The sequence below is a fragment of the Pleurodeles waltl genome, chromosome 7, assembly GCF_031143425.1.
Source record: "Pleurodeles waltl isolate 20211129_DDA chromosome 7, aPleWal1.hap1.20221129, whole genome shotgun sequence".
Classification (NCBI taxonomy): Eukaryota; Metazoa; Chordata; class Amphibia; order Caudata; family Salamandridae; genus Pleurodeles; species Pleurodeles waltl.
In genome coordinates this window covers 753,234,121-753,260,573 of record NC_090446.1, presented here as the reverse complement: position 1 = coordinate 753,260,573, position 26,453 = coordinate 753,234,121, and the positions used below count along the sequence as shown (strand labels likewise).

Here is a 26,453-nt window from a genome sequence, read left to right as displayed (position 1 = left end):
GATCCAGCCTCCAGTCACTGAAGTTCCTCAGATAACAGGAGTTCTAATCTGCTATGGTGTTCCTGGATCCCCGGAGTTATTCCGGCATAACGAATAAGCAATGGCTGAGACAATAATGCCAAAAGTCTTTGGCTATCTTGCCAGAATTTTGGATTTTGTTCCCCCAAATTTGTTGACATAACGAACCGCTGATATGTTGTCCATCCGTAACAGGATACAATAATCGGTCTTCGGAGGGGAGAGGCTTTTTATGGCCAAATAACCCACTAGAAGCTCCAAGCAGTTTATATGGAGACCCAGTTACGCTTCCTACCAATGAACCCCTGTCGAAATAGAGCCACATCTCGCTCCCTGGCCCCATCTGCCGGCATCTGATTCGATCACTATCTCCGGAGAGGAACTGAAGATGGCTCTGCCATTCCAGGCCTCCATGTGTTCTGACCACCACAGTTTTTCCGTCTTGACTTCTTCGGTCAGAGGAATCTGCTCTGAATAGGTTAGGCCCTTCTGCAAGTGTTGAATATTTAACCTTTGAAGGGCGTGGTAGTGAAGAGGGCCTGGGAAAATGGCATGGATGGATGATGCCAAAAGACCCACAATCCTGGCAATCGACCTCAAGGATACACTCTGGCTGGACAACGCAAACCTCCATTCTCTCTTGATTTTGCAAATCTTCTGGGATGGTAGAATCAGAAGGGATTGGATTGAGGCTATCTGGAAACCTAGGAAATCTATCTGTTGAGAGGAAATCAAAAGTTACTTTTGGGCATAGATGATGAAGCCCAACTCCTGTAGGAGATGAATGGTCCAAAGTGGGTGACTCAGGAGAGTCTGAGGGTCTCAAGCCATCAACAGGAGATCATCCAGGTAGATTGTCAACTGAACTCCCTAGAGTATCCAGAGTCTTGAATCTCTCCTTGCTGTCCATGGTGGAGAACACTACGTAATCTGTGATGTCCCCCTCTGGAACATGTGGGGTAGAAGTAGGAATCCGTGTACCAACCTTCTCTTCGAGGTTTAACAGAATTTTTGAGGGCCTGTGAATGTTTCTCGGCCTGGAAGTGTCCATAGTCCATAGTGTCCGGCCCTACAAAAAGGCCTCTCTTGAATACTTTCTTGTGGGACATTTGTGCCTTGTCAAGAGTGGATTACTTGAAACACAATTTTGTGAACTTTGTGACAAACGGGCCCCAAACAACAGTCCCTTCACAATCTGACCAGCTTCGCAGGGGGCCAAATCATTTAGTTGAGGGTCAATCCTCATGAAAATGTAACGCCTACGTTTGGATGATATGGTGCAGTTAATGTTTCTGAGTTGGCAGATTGCCCTTTCTGCTCATCCTATGAAGATATCGGTATCCACTGGAGACCCGAAATCCTTGGCCTGGTAAGCAAGCTCCAGGATCTTGGTTAATGGACTGGTCATGTCAAGAAGCTTTTCTCGACACTTACGCCAAACACATTTCAGTCCCTTCTTCGGGTCTCTGGCGTACTTCTTTATGAACATGACTATGGTGGAATCAACCTCGGGAGTGTCTGCAACCCTTCCTTCTGTGTCTGGTCTGGGACATTCTGCTCTTAGGTGAGAGCGGACCTCCTTGTTGAAGCTCTTGTGTATATGCGATGGCACATATCTCGCTACATCAGGAGGAGGGTTCCAATTAGAAGCTCTGGGATGCACTATCTCTGTTAGTTCAAAAGTCAAGACTTTAGAGACTGTAGGAAAGGATTGTTTCTTTGCTTTTTTACTGGGTCCTGGCTTGTCAGAATCATCTGAAGCCGAGGAGGAGGAGGCTTCCACCTCCTATGAGTTAGCTGATGAAGAGAGAGAGAAACAATAGAGGCAGACTGTTGAGTCGTACTGTAGTTATGCTCATTTGCTCTTTTGGGGTGAAATTTCTCAAAGGCTTCTGCTTGCACCTCAGATGTTGCAGAATCTGCCACTTTCCCTTTTCCCTTCTGAGTAGAATCCTCCTTGGCAGCAGATCGTCCAGCCATCCAACCTTGCGTGCGAGCATAATCAAGGAGCTGTCCAGCAAATTGACCCAAAGACGTGACCAGGGCATTATTAACAGACTGTTGGATTCTGCAGCCCAAGGTGTCAACAAGATTATTTACCAATTGACTGTTGGCATCTTCAGGATAATAACCTGCTTTGGCCTCATAAGGGCCCCATTGAGCCATTCTCTTGCGTTTTATGTGGAAAATTATTATGGTATGCAAGAGAGAGAAAGGGGGGAGTGTGATATACCTCCGCCAGGTCCAGAGAGGAAAAACAGTCTCAATAAGGTGTGGAAGTAGCAGCCTGGGTTACACTCTATGCAAAGCCTCTGTCAATTTATACAACTCTGTGCTCACTGCAACCAGGGCGTCAAGGGGAACCAGAGGTCTATGTTGGAAGGCAGACACAATCGCATTGCAGAGGCGAGAGCTGGCACTTGAAAGCCTTTCACTTTCAGAGTGGGCATTGCCCAGCAATGCAAGGCTGAGATAGTGGAAATAGAAATGAGACTGCGCTCAGAAACTAGCGCATCTACTCCCGCTCCAACAGAGGCAAAAAAGCGAGTCAGCTTGAAAAGCTGATCGCAAGTTACACACGTGACAGCAAGGACGGGTGTATAGGTACAATAAAGCACACTGAATCATGTCGCTACCAAAAGGCAATAACATTATCAGAATCTATAAATTAGCATGAGTAAGTACTTATCTGGCTGTGTAGTAGCAAAGAAAGAGGACACTGTTTGAAGGCTGAGGGTATTTATACTGCTATACTGTATTGTGATTGGACCACGTGATGTGCATTTAAATTGTTCATGGGTAATGTCGTTTTGTTTTACTGAACTTTAATTGGCTGCTAAAAAATACAGTAAAAGAAAAAGAAAGAATAATCGGAGCCCCCGGTCCTGATATAGAATTGATGTCATTGCTTTGCAGATTAGCTATACTTTCTGAAGCCCCATTTTGGGAATTTAAACTTAATTGGTAATCCTAGGAACCGTACAGGTGTTAACTAGAGAATTCCGGGCATATAAAACTTACTGAATATGGAATTTTTATATTGTTGAATTACCTTATGGTGATTTAAGTAAATAACTGACCACGATTTTAACATGGATGTTAATTATTCTTGTTTTAATTTGTCTTACTGGAATAACGCAGCAAAATAATTTTCTTTGCTTCTTTATTTGTGGATGTATTTGTGTATGTCAATGCACATCCTATGCTTTGCAATACACAATATGATAAGAACAATTACGTAAAGATGATAACTTTAATGGATTTTAAAAACATATTTTACAGACACGTCTTCAAGCTGGGCAAGGATATGGGAACACATTAAACTGTATTCTTACAATTTATCGGAATGAAAATGTAAGTATAATACATTTTTGGAAACATACTTCAAAAGAAAATGTTAGATAAATAGTTTTGTGTATAAAATAGGACGCACAACTGCTTAATTCAGTGGAAACATTTCACTGTAACTGTATTTATTAGGAGTGTTTTGTAGAGCACCTATGCTAATTTCGCAGCAGTAAGGCCCATATTCATATATTTTTAGCACCGCATTTGCACCGCGTTTTGACACAAAAGCGACACAAACTTACAAAATACAATTGTATTTTGTAAGTTTGTGCCGCTTTTACGTCGAAAAATTACACGAATGCGGCGCTAAAAAAGTATAAATATGGGCCTATGTGTCCAGAGGCTGCTTTTCCTGCTAATCATATTCCTTCCACACCCAGTGCTACCACTGGAATTCAGGTCTATACCTACAAAAGTGCTTGACATGATAAGCGGCTAGGATGTAGAATATTAGCGGCAGATACACTCCTGTGGTAAGAGATGTGCCAATAGTGTTTTTTTTACCAGGGATATTATAAGTTCTTCCTAAAGTAAGCAGGATAGCACAAGCTCTCAGATCAGGTCTTTAGGTGATCCACGGTGTAATCCATTGATATATTCAATTTCTGTTTGTTTGTGCTGATTTTCAGTGGCATACCCACCTGTTAGTGTTATGCGTTAGTAGCAGTAAATTTAGGCAGTCACAGCTGGCGTTAGGGTAAGGTGGCGGGGCAGGGGAGTGAATAAAACAAACAAAAAAATAAATAAATAAACTTACCGAAATGCCTGCCAAACCCGTATTGCCACTCTTCAGGCTCCACAAAGCACAGCCTCCCAGACTGCCCTGCGGCAAATTCTGATGTTGCTCTCATGCTGCTGGCAGCATGAGACTAGCATCAGGATTGGCCTGAGCGCCTTCACTTTGCACTCCCAGACAGGCATGGAGCCTGTGCATGCTGCCTCCTACTTGGCAATGCAGCTCGGTTTGAAGAGAGCTCAGAAATCATGTGGGATGGCTGTCCTGAGACGGCCTACCAAACCCACATGAACACTGACATGGCCATGCCCACAAGATAATAAAACGAGAATAAAAATGATTTATTATTGTTTTATTTTTAAGGTTTTGCAGCTGCAGTTGACAGGGGGACGACGCTCCTCTGCCATAGTGGAGGAGCCGCCGCTGTATTTAGGAGCCAGCTTTTGAAGCTAAACTAGGCCAAAGCCCAAATACGCCAAGGTCTATTAAGTCAAATCTTTATTCCAGTGCCTTCCATACCATCGACTTCTTGGGAATTAACCAATGTAATGCAATACCCCTCTGCACAAATCTCCACCTAGTTTAATTCTTTGAGCAGTGCCCTCTATGCTCAGTAGCCATTGCTGCAGAAGCATCTTGTTCGTGATCTGTGCATGAGTTTCGCGTCTGTCTACTACTTGTCTCTAATTTTCAGCTACATGTGGGCAGCCCCTCATCAAGTAGAAATACGTGTTCTTTTGTTCATTACATTCTGGGCAGCTAATTTCCCTCTCGTGGTCTATTCTGTGATACATTACTGATGTTACATATGCTCTGTGTACACAGTTGAAATGTAAGAGGTGAACTCTTGCATTGCTTGATGCAAGTCGCAAGAGTGCCCTGTGATTGATTGCTTGTCTGTACATGGTACCCCACAGACTGATACCCAGCAACATCTAGTTCTTAATACCTGTTTGGTCATATCATCCCTGATAGCGATGTAGAGCTTGATATTACAGCCCGTCCCCGATCCACCCCCAACAAAAAAACTCAGCACATTTGACTCCTGCAGGGTGTCCTGGATGTTCTCCCAACCGTGCCTCACTCTCTGGCCTAAAGAATAATAATTAGGAAACTGACCCATATCTACTTAAAAACCCTTCCTAGTACCTTCTAATGAAGTTAGAGCATCATTTCAAATAAACCCCTGAATTCATGTAGCCTCCCGCCATCAATATGGACATTCCATGATCTTATACAGTTAAGCGAACTCGGGTAACAGCCAACCTGAAATACCTCACATATGCATCTGATTCTGCACCTGAAACAGAGCCTTCTCTGGGGTACCTTAAATGGCAACCTGGTATTCGTGAACAGACATCTCGATAGGATCACACCACCTTGCCACAAACTGCAATTGAGCTGCCATGTAGTACTGTTCCAACTCTGGGACCCTGGGGTTTCGATCTTCATAAGTACATATTAATATATTTTTCTTTTGTTCCCCAAATCAGTGTATTCTATGCTGATCTAAGTTGACCAAGGTATACCCAGGGGAGCCCTTCTATACAGCACTGACATTAGCGCTGGCATCTTGGCAGTACTACTATTTTAGTTAGCACTATTCCTCCTGCCATTGATGAGGGAGCAAGACCCACAAATTCAGTGACTTCTGTACACTCGCAATTATTTTAAACGTGTTCAGCTCATGCCACTTACTCTCTGTGTGGGTCACCATTATTCACAGAAAACAAAATGATACCATTTTCCACATTATATCCAGTGGTAGTGGTGCCTGTGGAGGAAAACCTGACAATTGACCCTATGAGAACACTAGCAAATTTTGTTTATACATAAGCCTGACTTCTCCAAACCATCCCAGCGTTCTCATTAACTGTGGTATGTCATCTATCCAGTTTCACAAATCTAACAATAATTCATCCACAGGTGTTTGTGGCCATGTATTACAGTTCTGCTTTAGGTTGGCACACGAAAGGCGCTATTGCCAGAGTGAACAACAAAGGGGAAAGAGGACATCCTTTTCTTTTGTTCCTCCTCCGTTCCCATTTTTCTGATATTATCCCATTAGTCTTAACACTGGTTAGCACTTTCCTGTTCAAGAGTCTGATTCATTTGATAATACCTGAGCCAAAGTTATATCCTTTAGTGCTGTAAATAAATAATGCCAAGACACAGTGTCAAAGGCTTTTTTGTGCCCAGTGACACAACAGCCTGCTCTTCATTACTATTCACGGGGTTGAACTTTACAAATCTCATTTGTCTGCCTACCCAACATAAAACTACACTGCTCTGTATGTACTAATTGACCAATGACCCCCTTCAAACTTAGCGTCAGTAGCTTGTCCAATATTTTATTATTCACACTGGCCATGTAGAGAGGCTGGCATGCTATAAAATCTAATGGGTCCCTTCCATGTTTTAGTGATATAACTATCAGGGCCTCCTTCATGAAGGATGGTAGAATGCTCTCCTGAAGTGCCTCTTGATAAACCTGAAACAATTGTTTTGCCGATGTATTATTATATGTTTGATACTGTATTGCTAGGAAACCTTTTAACACCAGTTTTTGATTAATGTAATTCCATTACATCAGCTACGATTCCACACAAGGACAGTGGTGCTTTCTTTCGTCTTGATTAACTGTCTCACTTCCTGCAAAATGTGTATTGGATATGGTCCCTACTTGATCAGTACATCTGTTTTCATATATAACTTACTATGGTAGGAATGAAACACTTTGTTTATTCTTTCTTGGGCGCCGTGAATTACCCCTTGTGTTCCTTGCATAGCAGTAATGTTTGTGGGTGTTAATTCCCTTGTCTCCCTCCCTCTGCAGCACCTGGTGATGAGTGATTTAGACGTTGATCTTTCTCTATTGTCTTCTCAAGTATCTCAGTTTGAAATCTCTCCTGTGTCTCATCCTGTGATGCATTGGGGGGCAGTTAATTTTACAGTTTTGCTGGTTCCTTCTCTTTGGTGGTAAGAGCAATTTAGGATTGTTAAATCAGGGAAGACACATAGGAAACGGCTGTACCCCTCTTAACTACTTTCTTGATGTCCCAATCTTTTCCGGTACTTTTGGCAGTTCTGAATAAAGAAGTCTGTTATTGAACTTCTGATGCGCAAACAAAACTCTGGACCCTTCAGAGCTGAAACCAGCAATCTCTATATGGGGGCCCTGGCTCTATACGTTTCTATATCGTATATGTAGCTTACAAGGGAATGATCAGATAGGACCCTTCCGGAGTGCTGTGTTTTTGAGAGCGGTATTACGCATGGTTTCTGTCTACCAATACAAAACCTAGTTTTGAGTATGTATTCTGAGGACGTGCATGGTGGGTAGACTCCTTCCATGTGGGGATTATGCAACCACCTGTGGCTGTATCAAACATACAGTGCATTTTCCATGTTTGTGCCAGGCACACCTTTCAAAAGTGCACCCTTTGCAAACAAGGAGAATGCACCGTATTAGCATGAATATGCTGCTCCCAGGGCATCTATGAAATTGCCCTGCCCTAAGGGCAGCCCATTCAAGTGAAATATAGAGCGTCTGTGAAGCAGCTGCTCTGTGTTTCACTGTGCAGGTGGCATCCTGTCTGCACGTTAAAGAGGGGAGAGAGATTCCCTTGCAAGCTGGTGCAGTGAGTGACTGCAACTGCCTGCAGGGTGATATCTGGGAGGTCCATAAGACCCACCTTTTAGGTGCTGCACTGTCAGTGTGCCTCCTGACAAAATCTTTGTCTGTGCGCCCACATCTATAATAGAGCGTGGGTGCAGAGACAAAGGGATTCTCTCACTTGCATGAGGCCATGCCCTCATGGAAATGAGGGGACACCCTCTAGTGACAGCGCTAGTGGTGTATGTGCGCCAGTGCTATCGGTATTACAGAAAGGGCCGTACAAGCATCTCCGGCCCTTTCTGTACTGCCAAAGTACGCAAAGAATGCAAAGTGGGCACACATCTCTGTTGCGCCCCGGGACACTTTCCAAAATACAGCCCTTTACGCCCACCAAATTCCAGTTTTCCATGACATGGAACAAGGATCTGACCATTTTTGTTTATACATGAAAAATGGTGGCGTTCTTTCCACCCCCTTCCAAGATGCAATAAAAAATTCCCATCCAGAGCAGTGCAGACCCCAAATAGGGGGGGTATACTGTCACTCATGGGATCATAAACATCTGCAACATCCAAATTTGGTGCATATATACCCACCAAGTTTATTTCTCTGCCATTTTGTTGACCATGTGATATAAAATCTCTACCTTCAGCATTTATATATAATTCATCTACTGCAAAGGGCACACTGGGCGGAATCCAGAAACACACCCATCTCATGTGTGATGGTATTGTACATGGTAAAAGTAACCTTTCTACATGCAATGCACTACAAACGATGGAAATGGAGAGGTTTCAAAGGACAATCAAAGTTGAGAGATTTAAACATCAAAAGGAGAAAGAATTTAGTAAATGGCAAAAAAGGTGATGTGAGAAACACCGTTAAAGGAAATCTCAAAGTTGAAAAGAAAAACAATGATGATGCATGACCACCAAGATCAATCCACCGAAATTGAGCGAAAGAAAAAATGCATTGAGGCAGAAATGACTGCAATCCTGCAGAAGAAAAAGGATTTTGATGCATCCTTTAAGGAATTTTGAATTCCTCAAAAGTCTTCAATGTTGAAAGAATACATTGAGAAGAATGTCAAAGAACTGGACCCCTCCAATGACAACTGAGCCACAAGAAGAGTAAGAATTCTTCTTCACCGAAGAGGATCCCAACAAACTGGGCATGGGCATGTTTCAGGAATCTTAAGGATCTGTGTATGTAAACACTCAGTAGCAAGACATTGAAACAAATTCCCCTGAAGAGGGAATTGACACATATCCGTGGAGGCCATCACTTCCGGATGATATGACAATGTATGGACAAGTCATTAAAAAAGTAGCCAAGAAATTTGGAGTGCAATTAGAAGAGGAAAAAACACAATCCTGCTTTCCCCTACAGACATTGCTGCCATCCCAAACCAGGAATCAGTTCCTATCAATACTGTCAAGCATTTTGTATTAGTGGACAGAGGCCTTCAAGGAGCCTGCAACATGCAGATCTCTTGCACCGAAAGCAGGACAAAAATACAAAGATTCTTCAGAGGATCCTCTTTATGTAAGAGGAACAGTCCCAGCTGACTTTATTATTGCTGCTACAGCCAGAAAAAGGGCAATCATCCCAACTACATTTGGTCCAACACCAAATAAAAAAAGTTAAAAGATGGCGGGCAGTAAATTTGAGAGACATGTGGCAACTCAATGGTGATTAGTCAACTCTAGTGCTCTGCTAACTAGATATGCTTATTAACACTGGGATGAGATGGCAAAGCTAATAAAGCACTTGCATGAACTGTATTGATAAAGAGCAGCTTCCCTGACAGAAGAGGGTAAAAACTTCACTAATACATGGCTCAAATCATCACTAGATGCTGCAGACAGTGCAAGTCAACAAATGATGGCTGGGACAACACTAAGGTGCCATGCATGGTTGAGGGTGCCTGGTTTCAAACCAGAGGTTCAAGCCAACATCATCAACACACCTATCAAAGAGGAACAACTGTTCGGTCGCACAGTGGCTAAAACCCTAAAACAATTGAAAAAAGATAACAAAACAGCAAAATGAGTGGGACCTCTGCAATTCAGAGATAATTTATGAGAGGAACAACACTGGTGCAAAGGCTAGCAGGAAAATAAAGTTTCTTAAGTGCATCATGACATCAAGAGTTTCAGAGCAGAGGCCAAGCACAGACATCATCACATTGACAATATCAAATACAAGGATGCCAGCCCTTCCAGGGACATTTACCAGGAAGAGCACAGACTCAAATGGGAGGAGCAGCCCCCACTAGAAAGTGACTTATTAGTCCATCAAACCCTCTCACACACAACAGCAGTGGGAGGCAGAATAAAAGACTTCCTTCAGGAGTGGAGGAAAGTGACCTCAGACAATTGGATATTAAACATCATACAATTTGGATACTGCATAGAATTTACAAAGACATCACCAGCAAAGGTACCAAAAAAAGTGGTCCATTCAAAAGAGGAAACATCCCATCTACTCAAAGAAGTAGAGGAATTGCTGGACAGAGGGAAATAGAAAGGGCGCCTAAGAGAGAGTTCAATCAGGGAAGGTGCTCAACATCTTTCCTAATTCCAAAAAAGGATGGAACTCTACATCCTACACTGGACCTCCAAAACAAGTTCATAAAGACCCAAAACTTCAAAATGACAATACTGCAAGAAGTCATACCACAGTTACAAAAAGGTGATTAAATGTCCACCATAGATCAAAAAGGCGCTTACTTGCACATTCCAATTAATCACAAATACAAGAGATACTTGTGTTTGGTAGCAGGCAAGAAACACTACCAATTTAAAGTGCAGCCTTCGGGATGAAGTTTGACCAAGGATGTTTACAAAGTGCCTAGCAGCAGTGGCAGCACACTTAAGAAGACAAGGGATATATGTATATCCTTACTTAAATGACTGGCTAGTAAGTTCAAACTCTTTAAACAAATGCCAAACAGAAAGTAATAATTAGGGGTACACAGAACTTGCAGAGTTCTTCTCCGCGGAATTCCATGCAGTTATCTAAAAACTCTGAGTTCTGCATGCCATGGTAAAGGTCCCGTGATGAACAAAATAGGGGTCATTTGTTCAGGATCTTAGCATGTGCATCTCTGCTGGTGGGTCCCCATACATTAATAGTGACGGTTACCTAGGTAAGCCTGGTCTACACGATTGGACGCTGTGATGCAACATGCCATTTGTGGCATCCAGACACCGCACGCTGTGCAGAACTAACGTGCATACAGGTCCTTTGGAGATATCTGTCCCTTGACAAAGTGGGTCAAAATAGAAAACGGACTACTCTTAATAGCAACATTACACAACCTAAATAAAAACCTCTATTCTCATATTTCTATTAATGGAACATATAATGCGCGACTACACAGAGATGTTCTTTTTCCATTCCCAATAAGGCTCATAGACCCAGGAAGTAGGGTGTGTTATGGGTGTAAACAAGCTTACAACTCAAATTTGCTCCCATCTGAGTGCAGTGCTTTTATGACGTGTGTTGTGTGCAGTGCAATACCTCTCTCATTTTGTATCTGGATCCATGAGGGCATAATGATTTGCATGTCTTAAACGTTTGTGTTTTCTCTATTGGACTAATTAGATTTCCAGATAAAAATAGAGTACCATGAACATGTTTGTGTGTGTTTTGTCATCATCAACATGTGTTACATGTGCTGACTGGTCTTTTAAAATGTATCAACACCTATGTATAACTCAATAGGGATGTTAGAGTCTCGAAGTAATCCTTGTGACCCAGCGAGCAGTAGTGAAGGCTGAAACCACCCAAATTTTATCCTTGCGTGGAAAAATTTGGAAAAATGTAAAAAAATGAACGTTGACTTTATTGCTAGGCATTTGCAACCCTTTAAAACACATCGGTGGGACCTGTCAGCTTTAGGGTGGTCTTCCCCCAAACGTTTTGCATTCCCTGTCCTATTTTTCTGAAATTGTTTAGGACTCTGTGTACTTTTCCACTGCTGAGCAAGTTCTAATGCTCACTCCCTAAAATATTGTAAAAATGGTTTCCACCTGATTAGCATATTTAATTTACTAATAGGTCCCTAGTAAAGTGGTACACCATATTTCTAGGTCATGTAAATTAAATGCCAGCAGTGAGCCTGCAGCACCTATTGTGCCACCCATTTAATGAACTCCTTAAAACATGTCCCAGGCCTGCCATAGTACCCTGAATGCAGTTCTAAACTGCCAATTCGACTTGGCAATTTAACCCTCTTTGCCAAGCCTTAATCTCCCTTTTCTAAGAAAGGACCTTGGTAGCCACAGGGCAGGATGCATTGTAAGTAAAAAGTGGGACATGTACTGTTAGGTTTTACATGTCCTAGTAGTGAAAAACTCCTAAATTTGTTTTTCACTACTCTGAGGCCTACCTCTCCCATAGCATAACATTGGGTTGCCTCATTACATTTAATAAGTGTTAAGTTTTAATCGAAAGCAAGTAGGACAGATATGTTTGGTGTCTAAGACATTGTAATATAAATCCTCTTTAATAGTAAAGGTGGATTTTAGTCACCATTTTGAAAATGCCTCTTTCAGAAAGTTGACATTTTCATGCTTCAGCCATTTTGTGCCAGCAGCCCGTTCCTGGGTCACATGGCTGGGTGTAGCTGGCAGCTGGACTTTGTATATTCTTCCCAGACTACCACACAATAGAGGGATTAGGTGTCTCTGGATGGGGGGGGGGGCACAACCCTACATTCACACAAAGAACTTCACAGTACCTGATTGTTCATGCAGACAGGCAATGGACAGGACAGGGAAGGGAAAAAAATTGCAAGCACTTGAAAGGAAATTCTTTAGGAACTTCTATTTCATAGAAGACACAAGAAATAAAAATGGGACCTTCAAACTCACTCTTCAGTTCACTTTCTGCACTTTCCGAAGGACTTGCAGAGGACTGCCTTTTACTGTGGCCTGATGTAATACTGCTTTGCTACACCTGGAACAATGTTTTTATTGCATGAAGCCTGCCTTCAATCCTTAGAAGCCTGTCCTTTGGTTGAGCCCTCTTTCTCTAGTAGAATACAGGACTACTAGAGAGACTGTGAAGGCCAGTTGGCTGGCCTCTTGACCAGAGCATCAGAGAAAGTAAAGGCTCCAACCATCTTCAACCTTCACCTGGACCCAGCCTGAGTGAGTCCTGACCCAGTCTTGATCATCCAAGTGGTGCCCCTCCAGTTCTAGACCACTGAAAGTAGTGGCAAAGGTGTCCAGATAACTGAAATCCAAAACTTAGTATTTAGAAAATGTATGGCTAAAAACCGCTCTCAGTACTGAGAGAAGACCGAAACCAACCTGCTTGGCTGGTAGGGACCTGCCCATGTGCCTGTGGCCTCCAGTTCCTGCTTGTTCCAGCCTGATCCAGTACCTGGGTTTTCCTGCCAGGTTGTTCCTGCCTGGGTTTTCCCACTCACAGTTCTTCCAGCCAACAGAAGTTTCACCCCCCTCAGCAACTACTTAATGGAGGCTACATCACAACTGCGCAGCAGACACATGCATATGGAGCACAACTATTGCCCCAAAGGCAAGCCCATCTGCACCTGCCTGCATCTGGATTGCGCCCAGTGCCATGACCCCTGGCCCTCCCACCCAGAAGATACATCATTGCCAAGTTCTACACCCTTGACCCCAGCTGCTGCAACAAACACTGTCAGCGCACCGGCCTATGCTCCATGGTAGGACCTTTCATGAACACACACTGCCATTTCACCTGCCAAGCACACACACCAGCCCACTGACCAGCCCCACCCCAAACATACCACAGACACCAACTGAACAAAAACATCAACTCGCATGCACCCTTATCAACACACAATCACTAGGCAAACACAACACCAAGATTTGGGGTGTCACCCCCACCCTCAAACCCAAAATCCTCTTCCTCAGTGAGACCTGGTTCAACCTCCCTTCACGACATTGCCACCACAATGCAGGAAGGCTAGAAGACCACCCACTGTGACCGCATCAACAAGCCTAGTGGAGGTATTGCCATCGTACATAGGAATCCATCCAATGCACGACCTCAAATGACTATGTCACCACAGCCTTGGAGCACCTCAACTTTGGACTCCAAACAGGTAACAGAACCACCATCAGAGGCACTCTTGCCTACCATCCTCCAGGATCTCGACCAGCCTTTTTCAACTTCATCACTGACTTCATCACCCCCTCTCACCATAGACTCCAACAACTACATTGTCCTCGGTGACCTCAACTTCCATCTAGATGACCACAATGAAATCAACACAACCAATCTCCAAGACAGCATGAACAACATCAGACTCACTCAACTTGGCCACAACCCCATGCGTAATACAGGCCACAGACTGGACCCCATCCTCACCTCCAGCGACCTCATCAGGTACAGCCACACCACAGAGCTCACCTGGACTGACCACTCCACCATTCACTTTGCCATCCCCAGCTCAGGGACCTCTGCCCCCAGTCTGCCCAATGCCCCATAGCACAGCTGAAGCAAAGTCTCAAAGGACACATGGATCAACACCCTAAACACCAACCACCACATCTCCTCCAGCAACATACACCAGAACATCAGAAACTTCAACAGTTGGATCACCAACTGTGCCAACAGTGTCACTCCTATCACCAAACAGCACCCACAGAAGGTTCACCAAGTAGAATACCTGGTACACTGAAGAGCTCAGAAATGATCAACAACACTATAAACAATTGGAAAGCAGATGGCGCACAAGCAAAGGACACCACAGACAAGACTGCCTTCAAGACAGCCCTGAACCTCTACCGCAGACACTTGTGAGAATTGAAGAAAAGGCCTTAGCCTCATGCACTGAACTGAGCTCCAATCACAGCAAATAACTCTTCAACATCGTCAAAGAAATCTCCAACCCTTCAACTGCAACAAAGAACATTACACCCTTGCAGGAACTCTGCGACAACCTGGCAAACTTCTTCCACTACAAGATCGCCAACATCTACAGAAACTTCAAACCCCATCCCAAGGCCACTGACTCCTTCAAGCAACATAATGACTCTCCGACCACCACAGACATCCGACTAACCAAATGGAGCTAGCTCGCGCCACAGGACTCCGCCTCCATCCTGAACTTGGTATACTAAGGGGTTCCAACCAGCCCAGGCCCTCACCACATCTTCAACCTCGGTGAAGCCAGAATCAGCCATGTACTCACCACCTTGTTCAATACCACAGCCACCTTCCCTGAGGAATGGAAACATGTGGAAATCAATGCTAAAGAAAGCATTGACAGATCCAAGTGAACTCAACAACCACCAACTGACCTCCCTGCTCCCTTGCCGAGCCAAAGTATTAGAAAAAGCCATCAACCAACAACTATCCTCACATCTGGAATATAAACCTCCTACTCAGCTCTCCCAATCTGTATTCTTCAGCCACCACAGCACCAAGACAATGACCCTTGCTCAGCCCCACCTTTTAACACTTATATGACAACTCTGGCCAGCATCACCAAAACCCTTGGACTCAACATCATAAACTATACTGACGACTCACAACTCATCCTTTCCCTCCCTGAAGAGACCACCAACACCAAGATCAACATACAAATGGGAGGCATGATGGTGGCCCTCAGAACTATCTCCAGTAACGACGCTAGAAACATAGTCATCATTCTGGACACCAATCTAACCATGGTGTCTCATGTCCACTCCATGTCCTCTTCCTGCTTCTTCATCCTCTGCATACTTCATAAGATATTTAAATGACTACCCAAAAGCTCTAGACACACCATCACTCAGTCCCTCATCTCCAGCTGACTGGACTTTGGTAATGCTCTCTACACTGGAATTTGAGCTCACCTCCTCTGATGACTACAGACCACACAGAACGCTGCAGCCAGACCTGTCCTGGATCTCCCTAGACCAAGGGTCTTCAAAATGAGGGCAGGTCCCTCTAACGGGCCTCAAGTGATCCCTGGGGGTGCCAGGCTCTGGCCAAAAGAAGCATTATGCTGATAACAGTGCTTTGTTTGAAGCAGAAAAGAACGAGCAGCAGTAAACCACTCTCTACTAGGCGACCACTAACATCTTTTATCATCTATATCCAAACTGGGAGAAGGTGTCAAAGGGGAAGAGACTCCAAATATTCTTCAACCCCCCCCCCACCCCCATTTCTAATATTCACACTGTGTATACTTTTACACTTAGGAAGTCCTGCTTGACTAGAACAGTATGTTTGGCAATCATGTATTTGCTTGCATTTTTAAAATGGTAACAGAACTTAACTGCACTGTTTAAATAGGTCTACACATAATAGGATAACAAGGAGGTGGGCCTTGATGATTTTCTTTCCACTGGGGGGGCACGGCATTTAAAAGTTTGAAGACTACTGCTCTAGACGAACTCACGTCACCTCCTACCTCAGTGAACTCCACTGGCTCCCTGTACAGAAAAGATACCAGGTCAAGCTCCTGATCCATGCATACAAGGCCGTAAACTACTGCACACCCGCCTACTAGAGCCACTGCCTCAACTTCCACCAGACACCTCCCCTCTGCATCCCTTTCTATAACACTTACCCTGCATCTGACATAGAAAATGCGTAGGTCACTGCTTCTCCTACTTAGCAGCGACGACAAGGAATGAGCTACCTTTTTACCTATGGACCTCATCATCTCTTCCAGAGTTCCAAAAATCCCTGAAGACCTGGCTATTCAGCAAATCAACTTGGCCCTGCCAGCACCTGGATACCCTCATGGTGAAAATTAGCACTCTACAAATCTACTGATTGATTGATTATCCACCACAAGGTGCCACGCCTGTTGACCTGACTTTGTGGCAGCTCCTGCTACGTTCTTCTCAGCAGCAGCAAATCCTTTTCAGTGGTTCTTTGCAGAAGAGGTATCCGACTACGTGGAGCTCTTGTTGCCTCAGCCTCATCGTGAAACTAGGGCCAAGATTTACAAACGTTATACACAGTGCAGTGCAGCACCCAAAAATGCTGCGTTGCATTGCGTAAAAAAAGGAGGTAGCAGGAGAACACCATGGATACAGAGGTATGGCATTCTCCTCCCCTCTCCCAAGCGGTGGCACAGAATTTTGCTGCCATGCGCCATGCCCACACCTTTGTGCCATAGTGCAAGGTTATGTGTGTGAGCCTAGCATAAGTTTTGAACTGGAATGGCACCTCTAGTACAAAATTCTATGACTAGACCCGCATTCCTACTTTGTACCTGTGCTGTAGAGAGGAGCACATATGCAAAGATGAAAAAGAAAGAATTGAAAACATTTCTCCTTTTAAAACCTGCTTTCCAGTTGCGCTACTTTTTGGCATAAACTATGTCTACTAATGTTAGTAGATAGAATTTTGTATCAAAAAGTATGGGAAGTTGCATGGGAACACACATGTATCACGCATGTAACACCGCTTTGACACTAAGTAATGCATAGCAGTGTTTGGCATTGATATGCATTACTTTTCCTTACAAACCAGCGCAAATATCAGTTTTTGTTGGTTGTAAATCCTCCACAAGGTTTTGTGTTGAGTTTCCATTAGAAAAGTAATGCAAACCTGATGCAAAACCTTTGTAAAACGTGGCCTAAATCCAAACGTAGAAATCTTCACTGTGACTTTATCTAGTGGCTCCCGGGAGACACTGCCTGTAGCCTTTCACTGCTGAACCTCTAAATCCTCAGAACACTTTTTGTTGAAATTACTTCTAAGTCCAAAGGTATGTGCCTACTGTGCCCAATTTACATCTTATATCTGAGTAGTGCTCCATCAGAGTTGGCCATCGACTTTGACACGGTCTCACGCAACTAGACATCCGTGGCTGGTGCTTTGATCTTTAAGGAGCTAGTTTTCACCATAAACTTGTGCAATTCAGAACGCTGGTTCTATTAATTGGATGTTTGTCATTTTGGTGTCAAATAATTTATTAGAATTTACTGTTTTAGTAAATTGATGTGAGATTTTTCTTTTATTGTGCTTCTACTGTATTACTGGTTGTGTGCGGCATAAATCCTTCGACATTGCCTTTAAGTTAAGCATGACTTCTTTGATCCCAAGCTACCAAAAGTTTAAGCACAGGTTAATTTAATACCTCGTGATTCACACTGAAAGGGATTGTGGCTGCTGCTTGAGCAGAGTTAACACTCCACTCAACCAACAACCCAATTTCCCACAACACCCTAGTCTCAGGTCCCAGAAATAGAAAATAACTTACAAAGCGCTCCCACAAGCGTGGTCAAACCAATTGCTGCAAACAGGAACAGCCCTTTGATGGATTATGCCTCAAATTGTGGTTGAAGGCTATTTTGTTTAATAAAGTATTTTTCCTCAGATTAGAACAATATATACAACTTTAAGCAAATAACTTTCCATACTGTGTGTGTGACATGTATTCTCGGGGAGGATGTTCTGCTAAGCATCAACCCATGTCTCCTTCTTCTTCTGTTTGTATATCTGTATTTCTGTCTATTTATTTTCCTCTTTCCTTACCACTTTTGCTTTCCTTTTTCTCTGATCCTTAATGTCTCCCATTCTTATTACATTTTTCTCTCCTTATTTTCACCCCTTATTTTTTTCATTCCTTTCTTTTCATTCATTTCTACATTATCTTCTATTCCATCCCTGCCTCTTCTCACACCCTCTCCCAGAGTAAAGACAAAGCTAGGCCACCCGCAGGCTCTGTGGTTCAGAAAATCTGAAAAGCAAGGATCTAAAATAACTGCAGTTGGCCCAGGGCAAAATCGATTCACCTCCACTTATGGGCCCCCATGCCACTAAATCAACTACACCCCTGACAGCTATGCCCCTGCACACATCCTTCACTTCACCACCCCACAGACACACAACACGCACATTCACTTCTAGACACTGCATTTTGGTTTACTTTCACCTTATTAATATTTTGACAACTGTATATCTCCTTCATACTTGTTTGCTTAGTATCTCAATTGCAATGGGTACACATGACCATTGCCCTGTGCGTTCTGTGGATAGGCCAAGAACTGCGTGTCCATGGATTCTGAACCCCTTTTTCACCCACTAATAGGCAGGGACTTAACTTCAGCGTCATGGCTTTATGGGATGAGACACTCCCCCTTTTAAAGTATTACTCAAGTCTTGGCTTCGCAGTGTCAGTTGGATCAGCATACTGCAGCAAAGGAAATATTAAGTCACTGTTGCTGAACACTTGGTGGAGGTGGACGAGCCAATATTTTAACAGGGAGAACCGAGCGAAGGGACTGGCTTGGCTCTCAGGGCCTGTGCACGAAAATCGGTGCCATGTAAATCATGCAACAAACATCATATAAAAATCTGTACTATGAAACTTAAAAAAAATATATATATAAGTCTTTAACAAGTGGAAGCTTTTTATCTTAGCTTTTCAGATTAAAAACTGTATTGAGAAGTGTTTATTAGAAGTAATAGTAGTAACACATTAACTTAAAATATTCATACATATCCTCACCTTCAAGACAATGAAACTATTGACATCAGAGTCACGTCAGTTGTCATGCATACCCTGCATGTGGCCTAGATTCTTATAATGGATGGAGCAACATTATACTTTGTTAAATCTAATAGAAAAGGTTTTTGTACAGCAGTTCCCGATTTCATGCATTTGAATATACTCTCAAATGTGATAGTGAAGAAAAATGAGGTTAGTGAAAATAAATATTTGTCCACAATCACACAATTTGTTCAAATTTGGAAGCTGGCAGTGACCTCAGTTTTATTGGTTTCACATTGAGCAATTCAGCTATTAGATGGTTATCTCTCTCGCCTCTTTAATGCTAGATGTCCCTGTTTTGGTTAATTCTTGGTGCATGAGGTTAAAACGTGTGGGCAGATAGAAAGCATATGACCACTCAGCTTGTTTTGGGCTTAAGGATCTGAGAGGACCTTAAGATTCTAAGAGGACCTTAATTTGCCCCAGACCCATGCATCAAGTGCAACCTTTCAGTGGCTTGACCACGTCTAAGATTGCCCCTGGGGGTGACAGAGTGATTCTACGAAGATATGTGTGATGAGCAGGCTGGGCTGAGGACACTAATTGGGTTCAGATCCACATCGGTGTACTCCTTCAGGTGGTTTTTGTGGACTGTAGAAAGCCTTGAGGTAATCCATAAAAGCAATGCAGTCTCTGTTTACATTTCATTTTAACTGCACCTTGAAATCCCTAAGAGTATTTGTTTTTTTCCACACATTAAAGTGGTCATTATGACATTGGCAGTGACTGTTAAAGTGGTGGTAATACCACCAACAGGCTGGCGGTAATTACTGCCAAATTATGACCATGTCGGTGATAAGTCCCATAGACAGCAAATGTACCACACCAACCGCCAGGGTGTTAACACCCCTAACCATGGCGGTAGCTATCAATAGCCAGGCGGAACATAAAGTACCGCCCATCATATTAGGATGTTGCAAACTGCCATGATTTCCAGGGCAGTACCAACGGCATCAAAAGCCTGGCAGAAACAGAACACAGAAGACAAAAGACTCACCATCAGAGACACAGAGAAGATCAATGCCGCCATGGAACTGGAACTTCAAGTCTTCCCGAAGCTCTTCTATGTCATGCTCCACCTGGAACACCAACACCTATGAAGACGACAACCGTGAGTGCAGCCGCCTGGCACACAAATGAGGGAGGGAGGAAAAGGAGAATGACACACACATGCACAAAACACACCATTCACACACACACCATATACACAACCAGCTGCAGAGGAGGAAAACAATGTCACAGGATACATGTCATAATAATGCCACAGTTTGGCAGTACTGATAATGTCATTGTATGCCAACAGACACCATTCTGTCCACATGACAAACAAAATACCTGCTTCACTGTTCCAAAAGGGCCAATGGCCAGTCCAAAGTGCAAAAGGGCCACATGGCCAGAGGGCACAGTCAAAGGCCCAACTTGTACCCTGACGTAATCTGTACTATACTGTGCAGGGGCATCATGTTGTGAATGGCCAGGCACCTCAGGGGGGTTACGGAGGGGGCTCCATGCCCATTACAATTAGCTGGGGAGTGCAAGATCACAGTCTCTGAGTTAGGGGACTTGCCCACTGGTTCTGGAGGGGGCTCCATGCCCTTTACAATTAGTTGGGTAGTGCAAGGCCACAGTCTCTGAGTTGGGGGACTTGCCCACTGGTTCTGGAGGGGGCACCATGCCAATTATAATTAGCTGGGGTGTGCAAGGTCACAGTGTCTGAGTTGGAGGACTTGCTCACTGGTTTTGGAGGGAGCTCCATGTATAACAGTCGCTGGAGGGTGGCCTACATGCCCTCTGCTGGTGGTGAGGGCTGCTGTTTTCCAGCTGGAGATGAGGGCTGCTGTGTCCCAGCTGGAGGTGAGGGATGCTGTGTCCAAACTGGAGGTGAGGGCTGCTGTGTCCCAAATGGAGGTGAGGGCTGCTGTGTCTCAGCTGGAGGTGAGGGCTCTTTGCCTACTACTGTTGGAGGGGGGCTTTTGCCTCTCTTAGATGGTGGAGTGGGAACCTTCCCTTTCCTGGGTGGTGTATTGGGATCCTTCCCTCTCTTGGGCAGTGGAGTGGGATCCTTCCCCCTCTTGGGTGGTGGAGTGGGATCATTCCCTCTCTTCGGTGGTGGAGTGGCATCCTTCCCTCTCTTGGGTGGTGGAGTGGGATCCTATCCTTTCCTGCCTCAACGACTAGGAGGAGCTTTCACTGTCCCCGTGGACTGTTTGGCTAAGGTGCTGGGCTGGGTCATTGGGACCCTGCTCTTACGGGCAGGACGGGGGGAGGAGGAGGGAAGAGGTTGGGAGAGCACAGCTTATATACTTTGAAATTAATATGAAATGTTTATGAACCAATGAGTAATAATGCCGCATAGAAAATGTGTTAATATATTTTTGCTAAACGTGCGCTTGAAATGTGCCCACGGGGAGTGGCCGCCAAAATATCCAATGACTAATTAAACTGATTAATCATGATGAAATGTTATGTTAAAGTATGATTTTGCATTAATATAAAAGAGATTATGTGGGTCATTCTGACCCTGGCGGTCAGTGTAAAAGCGGCGGCCAACCCGCCAACAGGCTGGCGGCCTAAAAATATGAATTCTGACCCTGGCGGGAACCGCCAACACAGGCCGCCGCTTTAACACTCCGACCGCCACGGCGGTACAAACAAACAGCGCGGCGGTCACCGCCAACAGGCAGGCGGCAGACAATGTACCGCCCACCCTATCACGACCCACCAATCCGCCACCTTTGCCGATAAAAACACGGCGGAAACAGACATCTCCAATGGAAAACGCTTACCTCGACACACTCCACGCGGAATCGGAACAGCATGGAACCCGAACTCCACATCCTCCCAGCCATTGCCTTCCTGCTCTTCTTCCAGGATCACGAACCTCGCCGCAGATGACAACGGTGAGTACTGCACCTACGACACAGGGGAGGGGGGAGGAGGAAAAGTTACGGGCACACACATACGCCACACACCCACCCCCACCCTCACCCCCACCGAAATACCTACACACCTATGCAGATAAAAAAGTCAGAGTGACACCCCCAACCACCCCCCCTAAAAAACAAAGACAAAAGGCAATGAATGTAAAAGTAGAACCATATTATTGCAACAATAAAGTATAGCGACCTTAGCAATATATGAAGAATGAATACACATCTAGAACTCTATCCATACAAGTAGCAAAAGTCCGGCCCAGTCATTCAAAGTCCAAATGTCCGTGGGCCAATGTGCAGCAACACATGGGCAAAGCCCACACACGAGATCGAGTCCATTGGAGAGAACACTGCTGGGGCATCACTAAAATAAAAAGACAGGCACCTCAGGGGGAAGGGAAGGGGGGGCACCTCAGCCACATGAGTCCACAACGCCAGATCCACGAAGGGCCTCCATGCCCACTGTGCCATCCTGGGGAGTGCAAAGCCACAGTCTCACAAGTCTCTACAGTGGGTGGATTGCCCACTGTGCCATCCTGGGGAGTGCAAAGCCACAGTCTCACAAGTCTCTACAGTGGGTGGATTGCCCACTGTGGCATCCTGGGGAGTGCAAAGCCACAGTCTCACAAGTCTCTACAGTGGGTGGATTGCCCACTGTTACATCCTGGGGAGTGCAAAGCCACAGTCCATCAGGTGGATTACAGAGACCACTGGTCATGGAGGAGGCATGGTGGGCAGAGTGCGTCGTGAAGGCCTGGCCGACACAGAACCGGGACTGCCAATGGGCCAGCGGTGCTTGAGATGAAGGGCCCAGCGGAGCGGTGCTTGACAGGAAGGGCCCAACGAAGCGGTGCTTGACAGGAAGGGCCCAGCGGAGCGGTACTTGAGATGAAGGGCCCAGCGGAGCGGTGCTTGACAGGAAGGGCCCAGCGGAGCGTTGCTTGACAGGAAGGGCCCAGCGGAGCGGTGTTTGAGATGAAGGGCCCAGCGGAGCGGTGCTTGACAGGAAGGGCCCAGCGGAGCGGTGCTTGAGATGAAGGGCCCAGCGGAGCGGTGCTTGACAGGAAGGGCCCAGCGGAGCGGTGCTTGACAGGAAGGGCCCTGTTCAGCGGTGCTTCTCACGGCAGGGCCCTGTTCAGCGGTTCTGGTCACGGCGGAGCCCTGTTCAGCGGTTCTGGTCACGGCGGGGCCCTGTTCAGCAGTGCTTCTCACGGCGGGGCCCTGTTCAGTAGTTCTGGTCACGGCGGGCCCTGTTCAGCGGTTCTGGTCACGGCGGGGCCCTGTTCAGCGGTGCTTCTCACGGCGGGGCCCTGTTCAGCGGTGCTTCTCACGGCGGGGCCCTGTTCAGCGGTGCTTCTCACGGCGGGGCCCTGTTCAGCGGTGCTCCTCACGGCGGGCCCTGTTCAGCGGTGCTTCTCACGGCGGTGCCCTGTTCAGCTCTGCTCCTCACGGCGGGGCCCTGTTCAGCGGTGCTTCTCACGGCGGGGCCCTGTTCAGCGGTGCTCCTCACGGCGGGGCCCTGTTCAGCGGTGCTCCTCACGGCGGGGTCCTGTTCTGTTCAGCGGTGCTCCTCACGGCGGGGCTCTGTTCAGCGGTGCTCCTCACGGCGGGGCCCTGTTCAGCGGTGCCTGTCTTGTGTTTCCAGTGAACCACACCTGGCCAATACTTGCCGCTCAGTCTGCATCGGACCTTTCCGTTGCGGGGCCCTCCTGTGATGGAGTCCTGGGGCCCTGGCTCTCCTTCGATACCCCCGGAATGGGGCTGGTTGGGCCCTCATGGCCAGGTCGGCTGCTCCCTGCCTTTTGCTCCTTGCTGCCCTTGCCCTCCTTGGCAGACTGTCCGTGGCCCTTGGCTCCCTTACCCGATGTGGCAGGTGACGGTGCAAGGCTACCCTCCTTGGGGGCAGGCGTATCAGGCCTGTCGCGCCTGCCCTTCAGTTTTTTGGTCCTCTTCCCAGGGGGGGGCTGGCTGTGCCTTTGCTGCTGGACGATGTCCCAGCCCAAGGAAAGGGCGGACTCCAAAAACCAGGCACGACGTTCTTTGGAGTTGCTGGGCTGGTGGTGGCTGAGGTGTTTGTGGAACTCTTACGGGATGGAGGGGGTGGGTCAGGTGAGGAAAAGAGGTCCACTTTAGAGAGGAAAATTTTCTTTGGAGCCATGGGAAGGGTGGCTGGAGTGGGTATGGGAGTGGAGGAAGAGGATGTGGTTGTAGGAGAGTCAAGTGTGCTGTCTTTGGGTGCAGGTGCTTGGGCAGGAGGCTGACGTGAGGTGGATGGCTGTTGTTTGGGTGCCTGCCTGCGTTTGTGTGGTTGGGAAGCGGGGGTGACAGACACACTGGGAGAGGACACAGGGGACGTGTACATGGCAGTGGGGGTGGTGACTGCACGTGTGCGGACTGGTCTGGAGGGTGTGCTGGTGATGGGTGCAATGGCTGATGGTGGTGTGCTTGCAGGTGTGTGTGGAGACGTCACAGGGAGGGAGGAGGGAGACGAGGAGCTGGGGGACACAGAGGAGGTAGTGGCTGTTGGCATGTCTGCATCTGGATGTTGCTTGGGTGAATGCTTGTGTGTCCTGTGGTGCTTATGTCTGGATGAGCTGCCCTTGGGTGTTGAGGTGTGTGCAGGCTGGTCTGTAGGTGTGGATGGGATAGGCAGAGGAACAGGGGAGTGGGACTGGGTGGAGGGAGTCAGAAGAGGGAGGCTGGAGACAGGGACAATCGCTGCCGTCAGTGCTGAGGCCAGAGCGTTGAACGATTGTTGATGGGCAGCCTGACCCGAATGAAGGCCCTCCAGGTATGCATTGCTTTGATGCACCTCCCTCTCCACACCCTGGATGGCATTCAAAAGGGTAGACTGCCCAACAATGATGGTCCTCAGGAGGTCAATGACCTCTTCACTGAGGGCAACAGGGGTGACTGGGGCAGGGCCTGAGGTGCCTGGGGCGAAGGAGATGGCCAGCTTCCTGGCCTTGAGGGCACGGGCCGAAGGCCGAGGGGCTGCTGGGAGGGCGGAGCTGGTGCGCTGGGTGGCGGCTGTACCTGTAGGATCGGTGGGCACGGATGTTGCCGCCACCGCAAGGGAGCTCCCTTCCGAGGACGTGTCGGTGTCGCTGCCGTCTCCACGGGTCCCCGTGGTGGAGCCCCCCTCGCCCTCCGTCTCACTGGTCATGTCGGAGTCCGTTGCATGGCCCTCCGGGGCCATGTGAGATGCAGCTCCCTCTTGCGCCGATGCCACTTCTCCTCTGCCTGATGATGCTAATGCACACATTCACAGAAAAACTAAGAAAATGGGTGGGGGGTGGAAAACATAAAGACAAGTTGAGTGCATGCATTGGGGACACCGTTGGCGGAGAGGACAGACACAGAAGCCCCCTGCACTACGCTGCGCACTTGGGGTACACTACTCATTCACTGGGACATGCCCTACAAGCCTATGGGCGACAACTGCCCACACAGTATACACTGGTCCATGAATCGCGTTACTAGGCACCCTACAGAGGTGGGGGGCGGGGGCACAGGACCATACCTCACGGACGGGCCTATCCTACAGAAATCGCCTTGGCCTAGGGATACCCACAGCCCTCCTCCCCCACCCAGACACCTCCCCTGCGCGCAAAATAGCTGAATGTGCTGGTACTCACCCCCTTGTGTCTGCTGTGATGTCCTCAAGCGCCCATCTAAATCGGGGTAGGCCACCGCCGGGATCCGGGACATCATGGGGGTCAAGGTACGACTGGCACCCCTCCTAGGTTGGGAGGCCATCCCCAGCAGAGCCTCCGCGGTCTTCTTGCTCCCGCGGCGGATGTCCTCCCACCTCTTGCGGCAGTGGGTGCCTCTTCTGGTGTGGACCCCCAGGGCCCGGACGTCCTTGGCGATGGCACGCCAAATCTCAATCTTGATAGGCGCTGACCTATGTGACATGTACAGGGGGGGAAGAGAAACATCATCACTTTTCTGCATGCTCGATGTGAGTGGCCCCCCATCCCCAACCTTGCCATGTGGCACATGCTCTCATCTGTCGTGCCATGCATTCGTCATTCGCTGCCCTCCCCTCCATCGTACATCCTCCCCACTCAGCCCAGGCATTGGGCACTATGCATTGCCCCCCATGTACTCACCTGTTGGTCTGGAGGCCCGTAGAGTAGCGCATACTGGGGGAGGACCCCGTCCACGAGCTTCTCCAACTCCTCGGAACTGAAGGCGGGGGCCCTTTCCCCAGTCGCAGCAGCCATTGTCACTTCCAGACCGAGGTCACAGCAGCACTTGCAGTATAGGTCCTCTCCTGTGGATGCTCAGGTCTCG

At 46.8% G+C, this 26,453-nt stretch overlaps 1 protein-coding gene across 1 annotated transcript in view; it reads left to right on the top strand.

The window, feature by feature from the left end:
• SLC25A48 (solute carrier family 25 member 48) overlaps positions 1-26,453 on the top strand; it is a 239,477-nt gene that overhangs the window by 67,019 nt on the left and 146,005 nt on the right. Inside the window, exon 3 of the mRNA XM_069199229.1 lies at positions 3,301-3,372. Coding sequence (XP_069055330.1) covers positions 3,301-3,372 — 72 coding nt within the window. The remainder of the gene's footprint in view (positions 1-3,300; positions 3,373-26,453) is intronic.